The 13,172-nt window shown below is 47.8% G+C and overlaps 1 protein-coding gene across 8 annotated transcripts in view; it reads right to left on the bottom strand.

Annotated features, from left to right (window-relative positions):
* Positions 1-13,172, bottom strand: part of ACACB (acetyl-CoA carboxylase beta) — an 84,204-nt gene that overhangs the window by 8,930 nt on the left and 62,102 nt on the right. For 7 of the 8 annotated variants that reach the window (XM_075120116.1, XM_075120115.1, XM_048821492.2 and 4 more), the window contains 11 exons: positions 12,344-12,499; positions 10,979-11,182; positions 10,114-10,269; positions 9,551-9,673; positions 8,456-8,725; positions 6,134-6,231; positions 5,637-5,757; positions 4,991-5,101; positions 1,117-1,260; positions 621-741; positions 323-419 (listed from right to left, as the gene is read on the bottom strand). In XM_075120116.1, the coding sequence (XP_074976217.1) occupies positions 323-419; positions 621-741; positions 1,117-1,260; positions 4,991-5,101; positions 5,637-5,757; positions 6,134-6,231; positions 8,456-8,725; positions 9,551-9,673; positions 10,114-10,269; positions 10,979-11,182; positions 12,344-12,499 (1,601 nt within the window). The remainder of the gene's footprint in view (positions 1-322; positions 420-620; positions 742-1,116; positions 1,261-4,990; positions 5,102-5,636; positions 5,758-6,133; positions 6,232-8,455; positions 8,726-9,550; positions 9,674-10,113; positions 10,270-10,978; positions 11,183-12,343; positions 12,500-13,172) is intronic. The other variant, XM_075120118.1, reaches the window with a different exon arrangement.

Genomic DNA, 13,172 nt, shown 5'->3' with positions numbered 1-13,172 from the left:
ACTTCTATCAAGCTGACAAGTTCAACTGGTCTCCATGCAAGGCCAGGGGGCTTGCTTTCCCCACTGCTCAATAGAACAATGTAGGGGGAACGCCACAGAACCCGTTCCCAGGAAAGCCAGTCCCCCAGGAGGGGACAACGCAGCCCCAAGTTAAAAAGCACCCTTGGCTGACAGTCAGCTACCTTTTATACAGATAGTTTAGTGCCTGCTCCTGCCTGATTTACCACTCAGACAGGCGCACAGACTTCAGTGGGATTCTGCATGTCCAGGCAGGAAATGGCTCTTAGTGAGTACACTGTTAACAGCTGTGCTTTGTTGTTACCTTGCTCTGCCAACTACAACCGTCTGTGCCCAGGGCTGCATGATCTCCATGAAAGTGCCATGATCAAAGAAGCCGCTCTGCCAGGTTCCCTTAACAACTGTGCAATCAAACAGAGTGCGTAACTGTAAGGCTATTTTGCTGATCAGTTCACAATAAACTCCTAGTGCACATTATATCAAACAGTGGTAAAATTCTGCATACACAGGACTGGGAGGATTTTACAGCAACAAATAAATGTAGGATGGGGAGACAGAATGGAGTTTCCGCAGAAGGTCTAGGTTAGAACGCCCTTACTTACTTGGATGTGGTCTTCCTGCCAGCATCCATCTGGGGTCGTAGGGGGCTTTGGAAGGGACAAAATCAATTTCTCTTTCAATGGGGTCACTTGTAGCAGTAACAGGCACTGGGCTACGATTGTCCTATAAGAAGAAAAATCTCTAACCCAGTTTTACCAAATAGCACTATAAAAATCTGTTGGACAATGTTTGTTCCCACTTTACCCTTTACCCCACTGAAATGCTACTTAGGCTGTTACAGAAAAAGCATTAATCCAGACTAATTTCCTTACAGATAATTATTCTTCCGTACGGACAATATTTCACATTACTTTCTACAATGCTTCTAGTGCATTAGATGGTGTCAGAAACGCCTTCAAAAACAACTACAGAAGTAATTTCTGCACGTCAAATGGATTATAAAAAGTTGTTGGGTGTTTGTTTGTTGGTTTTAAACAAGGCATTACATTAAATAAAACGTCACAGCCAACACATTGCTGTCCCGTTGGAGCTACTCACCTTTGGCATATACGAAAGCCACTGTAAGATGGTGTAGACGCCCTCAAAGTCATCTGGGACAGTCACATGGGAAACACCATTATTATGCATGATCTGCACGCCTCCGAGCTGGTTATTGGATGTGTAGACCTCACGCCCCAGGACCTAGTTAAAGTTATAAATAGAAAAGATTATCACCCCTAGAGTAAAGTAGCTGTAGACCTTATGCACACACAAACTTGTGCCTGTTTAGTTAAAACCAGTGCAAACCTGTGTGTAGACATGCTTATTATGGTCTAAAAAGTGGCTTATTTTAGTTTAGTTTAAACCTATTCTTGACTGATTTAAGCTAAACTTTGGTTTTGTAAAATAAAAGTGTCCAGACCGCCTTTTGCATTGGTCTAACTAAATGGGTTTAAAAAAAAATCTCTTCTTAATTTAAGCTGGAGTAACTCTGCAAGTTCATACACCTGCCACGCTGAACTAGCTGACTGAGCAAGGCTCTGTCAATGCCAGCTCTGCCAATGACTTGCTCTAACCAATTTATTTGAGCATAAGCTTTCGTGAGCTACAGCTCACTTCATCGGATGCGTACTGTGGAAAGTGTAGAAGATCTTTTTATACACACAAAGCATGAAAAAATACCTCCCCCCACCCCACTCTCCTGCTGGTAATAGCTTATCTAAAGTGATCACTCTCCTTACAATGTGTATGATAATCAAGGTGGGCCATTTCCAGCACAAATCCAGGGTTTAACAAGAAGGTCGGGAGGGGCGGGGGGGTGGTAGGAAAAAACAAGGGGAAATAGGTTACCTTGCATAATGACTTAGCCACTCCCAGTCTCTATTCAAGCCTAAGTTAATTGTATCTCAAGGAATTGTATTTCAAGGAATCCTGTTGAGGTTACAGGGACAAACCATCCCAATGAGTCGAAAGAATAGTAAATATGGCAGGCGACCAGCTTGGCTTAATGGTGAAATCCTAGCGGATCTTAAACATAAAAAAGAAGCTTACAAGAAGTGGAAGGTTGGACATATGACCAGGGAAGAGTATAAAAATATTGCTCGGGCATGTAGGAATGATATCAGGAGGGCCAAATCGCACCTGGAGCTGCAGCTAGCCAGAGATGTTAAGAGTAACAAGAAGGGTTTCTTCAGGTATGTTGGCAACAAGAAGAAAGCCAAGAAAAGTGTGGGCCCCTTACTGAATGAGGGAGGCAACCTAGTGACAGAGGATGTGGAAAAAGCTAATGTACTCAATGCTTTTTTTGCCTCTGTTTTCACTAACAAGGTCAGCTCCCAGACTGCTGCGCTGGGCATCACAAAATGGAGAAGAGATGGCCAGCCCTCTGTGGAGATAGAGGTGGTTAGGGACTATTTAGAAAAGCTGGACGTGCACAAGTCCATGGGGCCGGACGAGTTGCATCCGAGAGTGCTGAAGGAATTGGCGGCTGTGATTGCAGAGCCATTGGCCATTATCTTTGAAAACTCGTGGCGAACCGGGGAAGTCCCGGATGACTGGAAAAAGGCTAATGTAGTGCCAATCTTTAAAAAAGGGAAGAAGGAGGATCCTGGGAACTACAGGCCAGTCAGCCTCACCTCAGTCCCTGGAAAAATCATGGAGCAGGTCCTCAAAGAATCAATCCTGAAGCACTTGCATGAGAGGAAAGTGATCAGGAACAGCCAGCATGGATTCACCAAGGGAAGGTCGTGCCTGACTAATCTAATCGCCTTTTATGATGAGATTACTGGTTCTGTGGATGAAGGGAAAGCAGTGGATGTATTGTTTCTTGACTTTAGCAAAGCTTTTGACACGGTCTCCCACAGTATTCTTGTCAGCAAGTTAAGGAAGTATGGGCTGGATGAATGCACTATAAGGTGGGTAGAAAGCTGGCTAGATTGTCGGGCTCAACGGGTAGTGATCAATGGCTCCATGTCTAGTTGGCAGCCGGTATCAAGTGGAGTGCCCCAAGGGTCGGTCCTGGGGCCGGTTTTGTTCAATATCTTCATAAATGATCTGGAGGATGGTGTGGATTGCACTCTCAGCAAATTTGCGGATGATACTAAACTGGGAGGAGTGGTAGATACGCTGGAGGGGAGGGATAGGATACAGAAGGACCTAGACAAATTGGAGGAATGGGCCAAAAGAAATCTGATGAGGTTCAATAAGGATAAGTGCAGGGTCCTGCACTTAGGACGGAAGAATCCAATGCACCGCTACAGACTAGGGACCGAATGGCTAGGCAGCAGTTCTGCGAAAAAGGACCTAGGGGTGACAGTGGACAAGAAGCTGGATATGAGTCAGCAGTGTGCCCTTGTTGCCAAGAAGGCCAATGGCATTTTGGGATGTATAAGTAGGGGCATAGCGAGCAGATCGAGGGACGTGATCGTTCCCCTCTATTCGTCATTGGTGAGGCCTCATCTGGAGTACTGTGTCCAGTTTTGGGCCCCACACTACAAGAAGGATGTGGATAAATTGGAGAGAGTCCAGCGAAGGGTAACAAAAATGATTAGGGGTCTGGAACACATGACTTATGAGGAGAGGCTGAGGGAGCTGGGATTGTTTAGCCTGCAGAAGAGAAGAATGAGGGGGGATTTGATAGCTGCTTTCAACTACCTGAAAGGGGGTTCCAAAGAGGATGGCTCTAGACTGTTCTCAATGGTAGCAGATGACAGAACGAGGAGTAATGGTCTCAAGTTGCAGTGGGGGAGGTTTAGATTGGATATTAGGAAAAACTTTTTCACTAAGAGGGTGGTGAAACACTGGAATGCGTTACCTAGGGAGGTGGTAGAATCTCCTTCCTTAGAGGTTTTTAAGGTCAGGCTTGACAAAGCCCTGGCTGGGATGATTTAACTGGGAATTGGTCCTGCTTCAAGCAGGGGGTTGGACTAGATGACCTTCTGGGGTCCCTTCCAACCCTGATATTCTATGATTCTATGATTCTATGTATCCAATTTGAAAATGAATTCCAATTCAACAGTCTCTTGCTGGAGTCTGGTTTTGAAGTTTTTTTGTTGTAATATCGCAACTTTCATGTCTGTAATCGCGTGACCAGAGAGATTGAAGTGTTCTCTGACTGGTTTATGAATGTTATAATTCTTGACATCTGATTTGTGTCCATTTATTCTTTTACGCAGAGACTGTCCAGTTTGACCAATGTATATGGCAGGGGGCACTGCTGGCACATGATGGCATATATCACATTGGTGGAGGTGCAGGTGAACGAGCCAACAGGAGAGTGGGTTTGGGAGGGGGGGTGGATTTGTGCTGGAAATGGCCCAACTTGATTATCATACACATTGGAAGGAGAGTGATCACTTTAGATAAGCTATTACCAGCAGAAGAGTGGGTTGGGGGGAGGTATTTTTTCATGCTTTGTGTGTATAAAAAGATCTTCTACACTTTCCACAGTACGCATCCGATGAAGTGAGCTGTAGCTCACGAAAGCTTATGCTCAAATAAATTGGTTAGTCTCTAAGGTGCCACAAGTACTCCTTTTCTTTTTGCGAATACAGACTACACAGCTGTTACTCTGAAAAATGACTTGCTCTGTGACCTTAACAAGTCTCTCAACCTTTCTATCTCAGGAAACACAGGCAAGTTGTGTATGCATTAATGTTTGTAGAGACCTTCAAATGCTGTGAATCACTTGTAATTCCCTTACTGGTCTCTTCTACACATATTCCATGAATAACTCATCTGGTTTAAACACCTATCACGTCCAGAGTACTGTGGAGTTTTTCTATGTGAAATATTAAGTATCCATTATGGAATTTTGCAGGTGGGAGACAACAAATGTTTCTGGTTCCTACAAAGGAGAGTGATAACTCAGCACAGGAAAGGACAATTTTCAGGGGAAAATAGAAGTGATGGGTGAAACTAAACTCCTCGTTACCTTATTTAAAGCACTAGCCCCAGTGAGGATGATGTGGGAATTCTCCACCTGTATCACTCGCTGCCCTAGCCTCACCAGGTAAGCGCCAATTCCAATGGCACGACACGTCACCTAAGAGATGCAGACAAGGAAGACAAAAGTTACTGACGAAAAAGGGCTACATAATCATGAGGAAGAATCAACAGAACTCTACATTCTTTTCTACCAACCTGGAAGATAGGTAATGAAATGGCTGCTGCTAGTCTGTTTCATCTAAATGATACGCCATTACCACAATCAAAGTGACCTAATGAAGACTGAACTCTGACATTGTATACAATAACCTTGTTGTTTCACTCTGGTTTCAGGTTTCCAGCTGATAGTGTCTAGTTCTGGTCAATACTCTGTTGAATGTAGCATACCACTGGCATTTTAGGCCAGAAAATACATTCTAAGCATTTCACAGCTTTAGCATACTTCATCTGAACATCAACAGCTAAGCTGGTTCATGGGGATTTCATAAATATTTGGCTCCACTTCACTTGGCCAACCCTGAGCGGCCTCAGCCTGTGTGGCTTTAGAAGCAAATGCGACAGGCGCCTCATGTGCTGGATAAGAGTGAAGGAGAATGGCTCATAAAATCAGCTAACGATTCCAAAAGCCATACCATGCTAATGGTCACAATTTCATCATAAGCAGTGGAGGACTCCCCAGCAATGGTACCAGATGCTCTCAGGTTCTCCACACCGAACCCTTCATCTTTACCGATGATATCGGTTAGGACATACCTGTGGGGAAGCAGAAGAGACAATACAGAGCCAGAGAAGACAAAAGACCTAGTTTTCACAAGGGGCTTGCAGGTAAGGCCTGGGACTCTGGCACAGGAGACACCGTGTGACCAAGCGTGAGGCACTTTGCCTCTCTAGGCTGCAGTTTCTTCATCTGTGAAAGAGGACGATACTTTCACTGTCTCACAGGGGTGTGGTGGGGATAAATCTAAACACCTGACAAGTCCACGACACTGGGTACATGCTCTGGGCAGCTAGCTCCGTGCACCACAGTGGCTACGGTCAGTGTGCTGGCTTGATCAGAGCTCGGCGGGGAACTTACACCTTCAGCTCACAGTGTAGACGTACGCAGGGACTTGAATAAAAACCCACTCACCTGGACTCTCCTCCTTCCTCTACATGCTCACAGTGAACAGAGTTCACAGAGCTGATCCTTGTGTAATCCTGTGGCGTCAGGTACAAGTACTTGAACCCCTTCCAATCAAGCGGGAAAGAATTAGCTGAAGAAGCTGCTTGCATAGCCATTAAATACACTATTTTCAACAGGCGCTTGCTACTTGCAAAAGTTAAAGTCTGTTACGATACAAGCATAAGCAGCTTGTGGTGCAGTTTTCACTGATTGATAGTTTAAAAATCTAATACCTTATATAGAATAAAGCTGCACTTGTATTTTGCTAATTTAAGTTTATAAAGCCCACAGTAATGTATTCATTTTATAATGCAAACACACATACTTTTATATCGATATACCACCTCATTACACATAACACACTGATACAGCATCACTAAACTGCAATAAAATGTATGCAAATGCCCACTAGTGGTTAAGAGAATAAACAGAAACCCTTAAATTCATTGGGTAAAATTTTCAAAGCATAGAAATTACTTAGGGTTCTTAAGCCCTAACGTCCCATTCGCTTACAATGAGTTAAGCACCTTAACTTAGGCACCTAGCTCGCTTTTGGACAATAAGACTTCAGTCATTTTGGGAGTTTTGAAAATTTTGCCCATTGTTATTTTAACCGTAGGGTTATTTTTTAGCCTGGACTGCGAGACAAAAAGAATAAACCTAGCTTTAGACCCAGTGATGAGCCGCCAAAATCTTAACAGCTGGTTCCCTCCTCATCCCACGAGGGGGTCGTGGCACACCCCTGCCCCCCAGGACCTCGACGCCCCTCCCAGGACCCCTGCCCCATCTACCCCCCTCCCCTGTCCCCTGACTGCCCCCAGAACCGGGCAGGAGGGTCTCATGGGCCACTGTAGTGGGTACCCACTCCGCCCCTAAGAGCCAGAGGAACCTGTCGAGGCGAGGTGGGGAATCCCGGCGGTATTTACCTGGGGCAGCTCCCCGGAAGCATCCAGCAGGTCCCTCTGGCTCCTAGGGGCGGGGGAGCGTAGCTAGGGAGGGAGGCGGGGGAGCAGCCACTCCCCCCACTGATCACATCAAAAGTGGCGCCTTAGGCGCCCACTCCCTGGGTGCTCTGGGGCTGGAGCCCCCACAGGGAAAATCTGGTGGGTGCAGAGCACTCACCGGCAGCTCCCCACCCTGCCCCACGCCCGGCCCCAGCTCACCTCACCTCTGCTCCGCCTCCTCCCCTGAATGCGCCACCCCACTCCGCTTCTCCACCCCACCCCCCGGCTTCCCGCAAATCAGCTGTTCGCGTGAGAAGCCGGGGAGGGCTGAGACGCAGGTGGCAGCTTCACGCTCAGGCCCAGGGAGGCGGAGATGAGCTGGGGCGGGGAGCGGTTCCCCTGCCTGGCCGCCACCCCACGGGTTACCTGCTGCGGCGCCGGCGGCCCTCCTAGCAACCCCTGCCCCAGCTCACCTCCACCTCCCTGGGCCTGAGCCCAAAGCTGCCGCCTGCATCTCAGCCCTCCCAGGCTTCCCGCGCGAGCTGCTGATTTGCGGGAAGCCCGGGGGGAGGAGGGGAGAAGCAGAGCGGGGCAGCACGTTCAGGGGAGGAGGCAGAGTAGAGGTGAGGTGAGCTGGGGCCGGGCGCGGGACGGGGAACTGCCGGTGGGTGCTCTGCACCCACCAAATTTTCCCTGTGGGTGCTCCAGCCCTGGAGCACCCACGGAGGTGGCGCCTAAGGCGCCACTTTTGGCCAGTGGTTAAATTTAGAAGCCCTTTTAGAACCAGTTCTCCCTCCCAGGACAACCAGTTCTAAAAGGGCTTCTAAATTTAACAACCGGTTCTAGTGAACTGGAGCGAACCGGCTTCAGCTCACCACTGTTTAGACCCATGCACAGCACAAAGAACCCCGAACCACATGCACAGAACTGACCATCGGCCACCCAGAGACCAGTCTGACTCAACTGAGCCTCTACAATCAGTCCACTGAATTCTCAGGCTGCCCCTTCTCCTGCGTCCTGCTTTGAGGGGCATTTTAGCGCCACCTTCTGGTTTCCTGATCCAGTTAGTGGGTTCACCAGACACTGCAGAGATGGGCTGGAGGGAGATCCCAAAGTCCAAAGGTGGCAGCCAGCAGACAGGATGTAGATGGAGGGCACGTGGAGGTGGGGGGACCTGCTCGTGAGGAGAGCTCTGCAATTGGACTTGTGTATTAACCCCGTATGTTATCAAATCCCATTTAATCTCAGGACTGCTGTTGCATCTTTCAACCCTTCTTATTCCCAAATTGCATCTTTCACAGAGCGGGTTTTTCCCCCCCCACTGTCGTGAGACACGTGCACCTACCTTGTAGGGATCCGTGGGATCCACCCAGGCTACCTGGAACATGTGCTTTATCTCATCTGCAAACCCTATCCGTGCCCCGCTGTTTGCTGCAATGTAGATCTGTGGGATGCCTTCCGAGCGAGCCAGCTGTGAAGCTCGCAGGAAGAGCAGATCCTCCTCGGGCCCAAAGGAGCCAATCTTGTAGGTGATGTCATTGCTGATAACAATGATGTCTCGGCCTCTGGGATACTCAGGGGTTTTCAGCTTCATTTTGAAAGCAACCATCCCAACCTGCTCAAAGAGATATCAAGTCACAAGGGCAAGTTTCTCGAGAGGAAGTAAATACTAGTTGTAGACTACACTCTGTCACAGATTAATCAATGGCTCTGCATACACACACAGCTTCTACTCCCAACACCATTCTCCGAACTTTAAAATGTTACTCAGGTTGATTTGTTCAACCTGCAGAAGTTCAGGCTTCTGATAAAGTGGCTAGAACACCTGGGAAACAGTCAGTCACAGCTCAGACAGGATTCCCTAACCATTTATGCGATTCAATTCATTCCTCCAAGATGCACCACACAACAAACTCTGCACAGCATCTTGCAGCGCAGGAGGAAGGGCTCCACTTGAAAGTGATGCAGCCAAACTAAAAAAAAAAGCCAATGAAATAGGCAGGGCTTGGAAAATTGTCCCAACACCTACTAGTCTAAGGATTCAGTCATACTGAGAAGCACCTGTGTCACCACACACCTGTGAGATAACGGAACAAACTGCTGTGCACCATTTATTGGGACTATATTTACTTGTAACGGGTCAATCAGCTCTCTACATAATGCGTTCGACAGAAGTGCAACTTACATCTCTTCCTTTCATTATTCTGTAACTAATCTCTCTCTCTGGTTCCACTCCATTCTCTCTCTCTTTTCCTTCCTATAACAGATCACGATCAATCTTTTTCTGTGTTGCCTTTGGTGCCTGTTTCCTTCTCTCTCCTTCATCTCTCTTTCCCCCCCACACCTCTTCCCTTCTGTTTTCTGTCTTTCCCACTCCCACACCATACCTCCCCAGCTCTACACTTGTCTCCCACCTACTCCCTACTCATTTTGTTCATACCTCATTTCCTCCAGGTATCCTGTTCATCTCCACCAGCTGCCCCTGGGAATCCAACACTAACTCAGTGTAGGTTAGAACATCTTTGGGGTACATTTCTGTAGAGCCCCACAATTTAAAGAGAGCCTGCAAAAGAACCAGTTAAGAGAATTAAACACACACACACACCACATGAGACAGAAAGCATGTGCTGAAGCGGTTCAACGGCTACTGCTGCACCACAAATGAACATCCAATTAATGATATTCTAGTTATTTAAATAAAGAGGGGACAAGAACAATTGACAACACAGCTCAGCTTTGTTTCTTGTTGTACAGGACATTCTGGTCCAGCTCCTTAGCTGGCATTCCCCCACTGAAGTCAGCAGAGCTGTGTCAATTGTACATCAGCTGAGGATTTCCTTAGAAAACACTTAACATAAATGAACCTGTTTTTATGCTAGTTGGGAGTAGAGAGGGTTCACCCCTCGGCCTCTCCCCCCCCCCCAAACAGGAAAACTGGAAATGGAACTAGGAAAGGAAAGGAAATGATGGGAATATTTCCAATGGCTACTTAGCAGGACTTACCTGCTTGAACATTTCAGGGAAGTCATACACATAGGTAGTGCCTAGCGACTGTGCCTGGAAGCGCTTCGATTGGAGCAGGTCCTTGGTAACATACGGTGTGTTGATCAGCATACCATGCTGCAACCCTTGCTTATCCCCATAGGAGTGAAACATAATCTAAAGGGAAGGTCGAGAGTCAGTTCCCCTCCCACGCAGGTGACTTGTTCTTTACAAAGTTAATGCACAATCCCTCAGATGTGAGGTGCGGAGAGTGGTTTAGAAATGTTAGATCAGTTAGTATATGACAACAGCTCTACACCTTCAGTGATAACGGGATTCAATATAAAACAACAACAACGTATCCAGCTTGGGTGGGGAAGTCACAGACGGTATTGTAATAAAACTAGCAGTGTCTGCATGCACCACTGCCCTCTGCTGCTCGGAATCAGAACTGTGCAACTATGTGTTATAAGACCTACACTGCTCAGAGCCGGCAGCAATCCTCTTTTAGCTTAAGTGGTGCTTTTGGAGCAGGAGGGTCAGAGTTCCGTTCCTGATGTCACTTGGAGGTTCCAAGTAGCTAGAGTGTGCAGCTGAATGACAACTGTGGCCCCAGACTTGTTACAATATTTTCAGGAATTGTAACACCTTGAGTGACAGCTCCCAGGCCCTGGTCGCCGTAACAGGAACTACTGACTCCAGCCCTAACAGGTGCAGAAATCCCTCCTGATGCTACCATAACTGAGTAACTGTACTTGCTCAACAATGGTAACAAGATCTGGTGAAAGGAAAGCCTGGGGAGAGACAGTCTGAGCAGAGAGGAAAACGCTTTCAGCCTTTTTTTTTTTAAATGCACTCAGCACTAGCTCCAGTGTAAATCACTCACATTCCCAGTCCTGGGATCATTCACTTCTTTGTAGAGACTAATATCCAGGTAGTAGCCAGACTCATTGGTCAGGAAGAGGCGGATAGGAATGGCTTTGCCAACAGGAGTCAAACGGATGTTGATCTTCACTTCAGCTTGCAGGACCCGGAGTTTCCACAACCTGCTGCCGTAGCGCATCACCATGGAGCGGACAGCCTCCTCAATCTAGGGACACAAACGCCAGGCACCTGGGAATGCTTGCAGATGTAACAGGCAAATCTCAAATAGTTTCATTCAGTGAAGCCGATTAGTCTCATGACTACGTAACACCACACTCTTGGCCGTAACATGGCACAAGTCTAAGCCCAAGAGCATCTTCCCCCTGTCCTGATCCTTTTCAGCTTTCACACACCGACATTTTAAATGCGTACCAATGAGAAATTGCTAGGCATCCCCCTTCCCTGGCCCTGCACCACCACCTCCCTGCTCTGAGCTCTGGTATGACTGCAACACCCTCCTAGTCCCTCCAGCTGAGTGCAACTTGGTGCTGCCAAATGTGTTTGCCTGACAGGAAAAAAAAAAAACTGGTTGTGTGAAACAAGTTACCTGTTACTGGTTGTGAGAAACAAGATATGGAATCTCAGTAACTGGAGGTTAACAGCAGGTTAGACAAACACCTGTCAGGGATGGTCTACATAACAGGTAGTCCTGCCTCAATGCAGGGGACTGGACTAGATGACCTATCGAGGTCCCTTCCAGTCTTACACATCCATTTGTTCTCCCTCCCTCCTTGCTTCTCGGTTCCTGACAGCCCAGAAAGCAAGGGTCCACTGATCCCCTGGCAGTGGTGGGCAGCCACTCAGTACCACTCATCAACCATTTTACATGAGAATTCCTGCAGGTCTAAGTTTAACATACTAGTTCATTCCTATGTTGGCGGTCTCAGCATCTCCCCAGCACACGGCACCTCCACCATGAATGCACAGTTAGAACAGGAGGCAAAGCACACAGCAACGCAGCCACATGGAGGTGTTGGGAGTCTGAGTCCTACAGCTAATGGAGTGGAATGGGGGAGAGGGTGGAGGGAGAACAGAACAGCAACAGGATGGTCACTACTTGGGGGAAGAAACATCTCCCATCCCTTCCAATTGCTGCCCCTATAGCCAAACCTACCACGGTGAAAACTTTGCATACAGGAAAACATGTGGCTGTTCCATTTTTAGTGCCCATTAGAAGTGAAAAAGAAAAGTTATGATTTGTATTACCATAGCGCCTTGCAGCCCTGGTCACGGACCAAGATCCTGGGATGCTAGGCGCTGTACCGATACAGACCAAAGAGGTGACTGCTGCCCCAGAAAGCTTGTTCTCCACTTCGACGAAGCTCACCTTGGACGGATCCATGATGACAGTAGGCACAAAGTTGAGGAAGATATGGTTACAGTCAGTGCGGACACTGGTGTTGCTGAAGGCCACTTCCAACTCATCCATTGCTTCTAGGAGTAACTGTTCACCCTCGTTCTGCAGGTATTCAAAGGAGGCCTCCTAGAACAGGGCACAGGGCAGCACGTGAGCTGGGAATGGACAGCAAGTGGCAATACCGCCACAGGTAAGACAGAAGCTTGTCCCTGCCCGAATCAGGCTGGCGAGCAAAAGCACAGCCTTAGCCTCCAGCTGTAATACGGAAGCGTAGCCCATGGCTGTGACAGGGTCAGAGCACAGCATTGGCACCTGCAGTCTCAGTGTGTCACCCTCCTCTATTAAAAAGGAGCAGAGCTGCAATACGTTCCTTCACAGACACAACTGGGCATGTAATCCTGAGCTTCTGGCAGGCCAGCCTTCGGACTGGCAAAGTTTGGGCACCCCCCAAAGCAGAAATGCCCCACACCCTAGCTATCCTAGATCGCAGTCCTTAAAGCCAGAGTAAAATAACAGCAAAGAAATCATAGCTTTTCCCACTAGGTGTTTCTGAACACTATCCATTCATGCTTCAGCAGCTTCGTGGAGGAAAAGGTGATCTCTGAGAGAAAGTGACCTGGTGGTGAGGGGCTATTTCAAACCTGTCTCCAACTGGTTGTGGCCAGAAGGATGGACTTGGGGCTAAGGCACTAGACTAGGACCACGGATACTGGGGTTCAATCCCCAACTCAGCCACAGATGCCCTCCATCAGCATGGGCAACTTATTTCAATCTCTGTGCCTCAGGCTCCCCAGAGGAT

Source organism: Caretta caretta, chromosome 15 (assembly GCF_965140235.1).
Source record: "Caretta caretta isolate rCarCar2 chromosome 15, rCarCar1.hap1, whole genome shotgun sequence".
NCBI lineage: Eukaryota > Metazoa > Chordata > Testudines > Cheloniidae > Caretta > Caretta caretta.
Note: the sequence above shows the minus strand (reverse complement) of the source record. Positions and strands in the feature narration are given on the sequence as shown.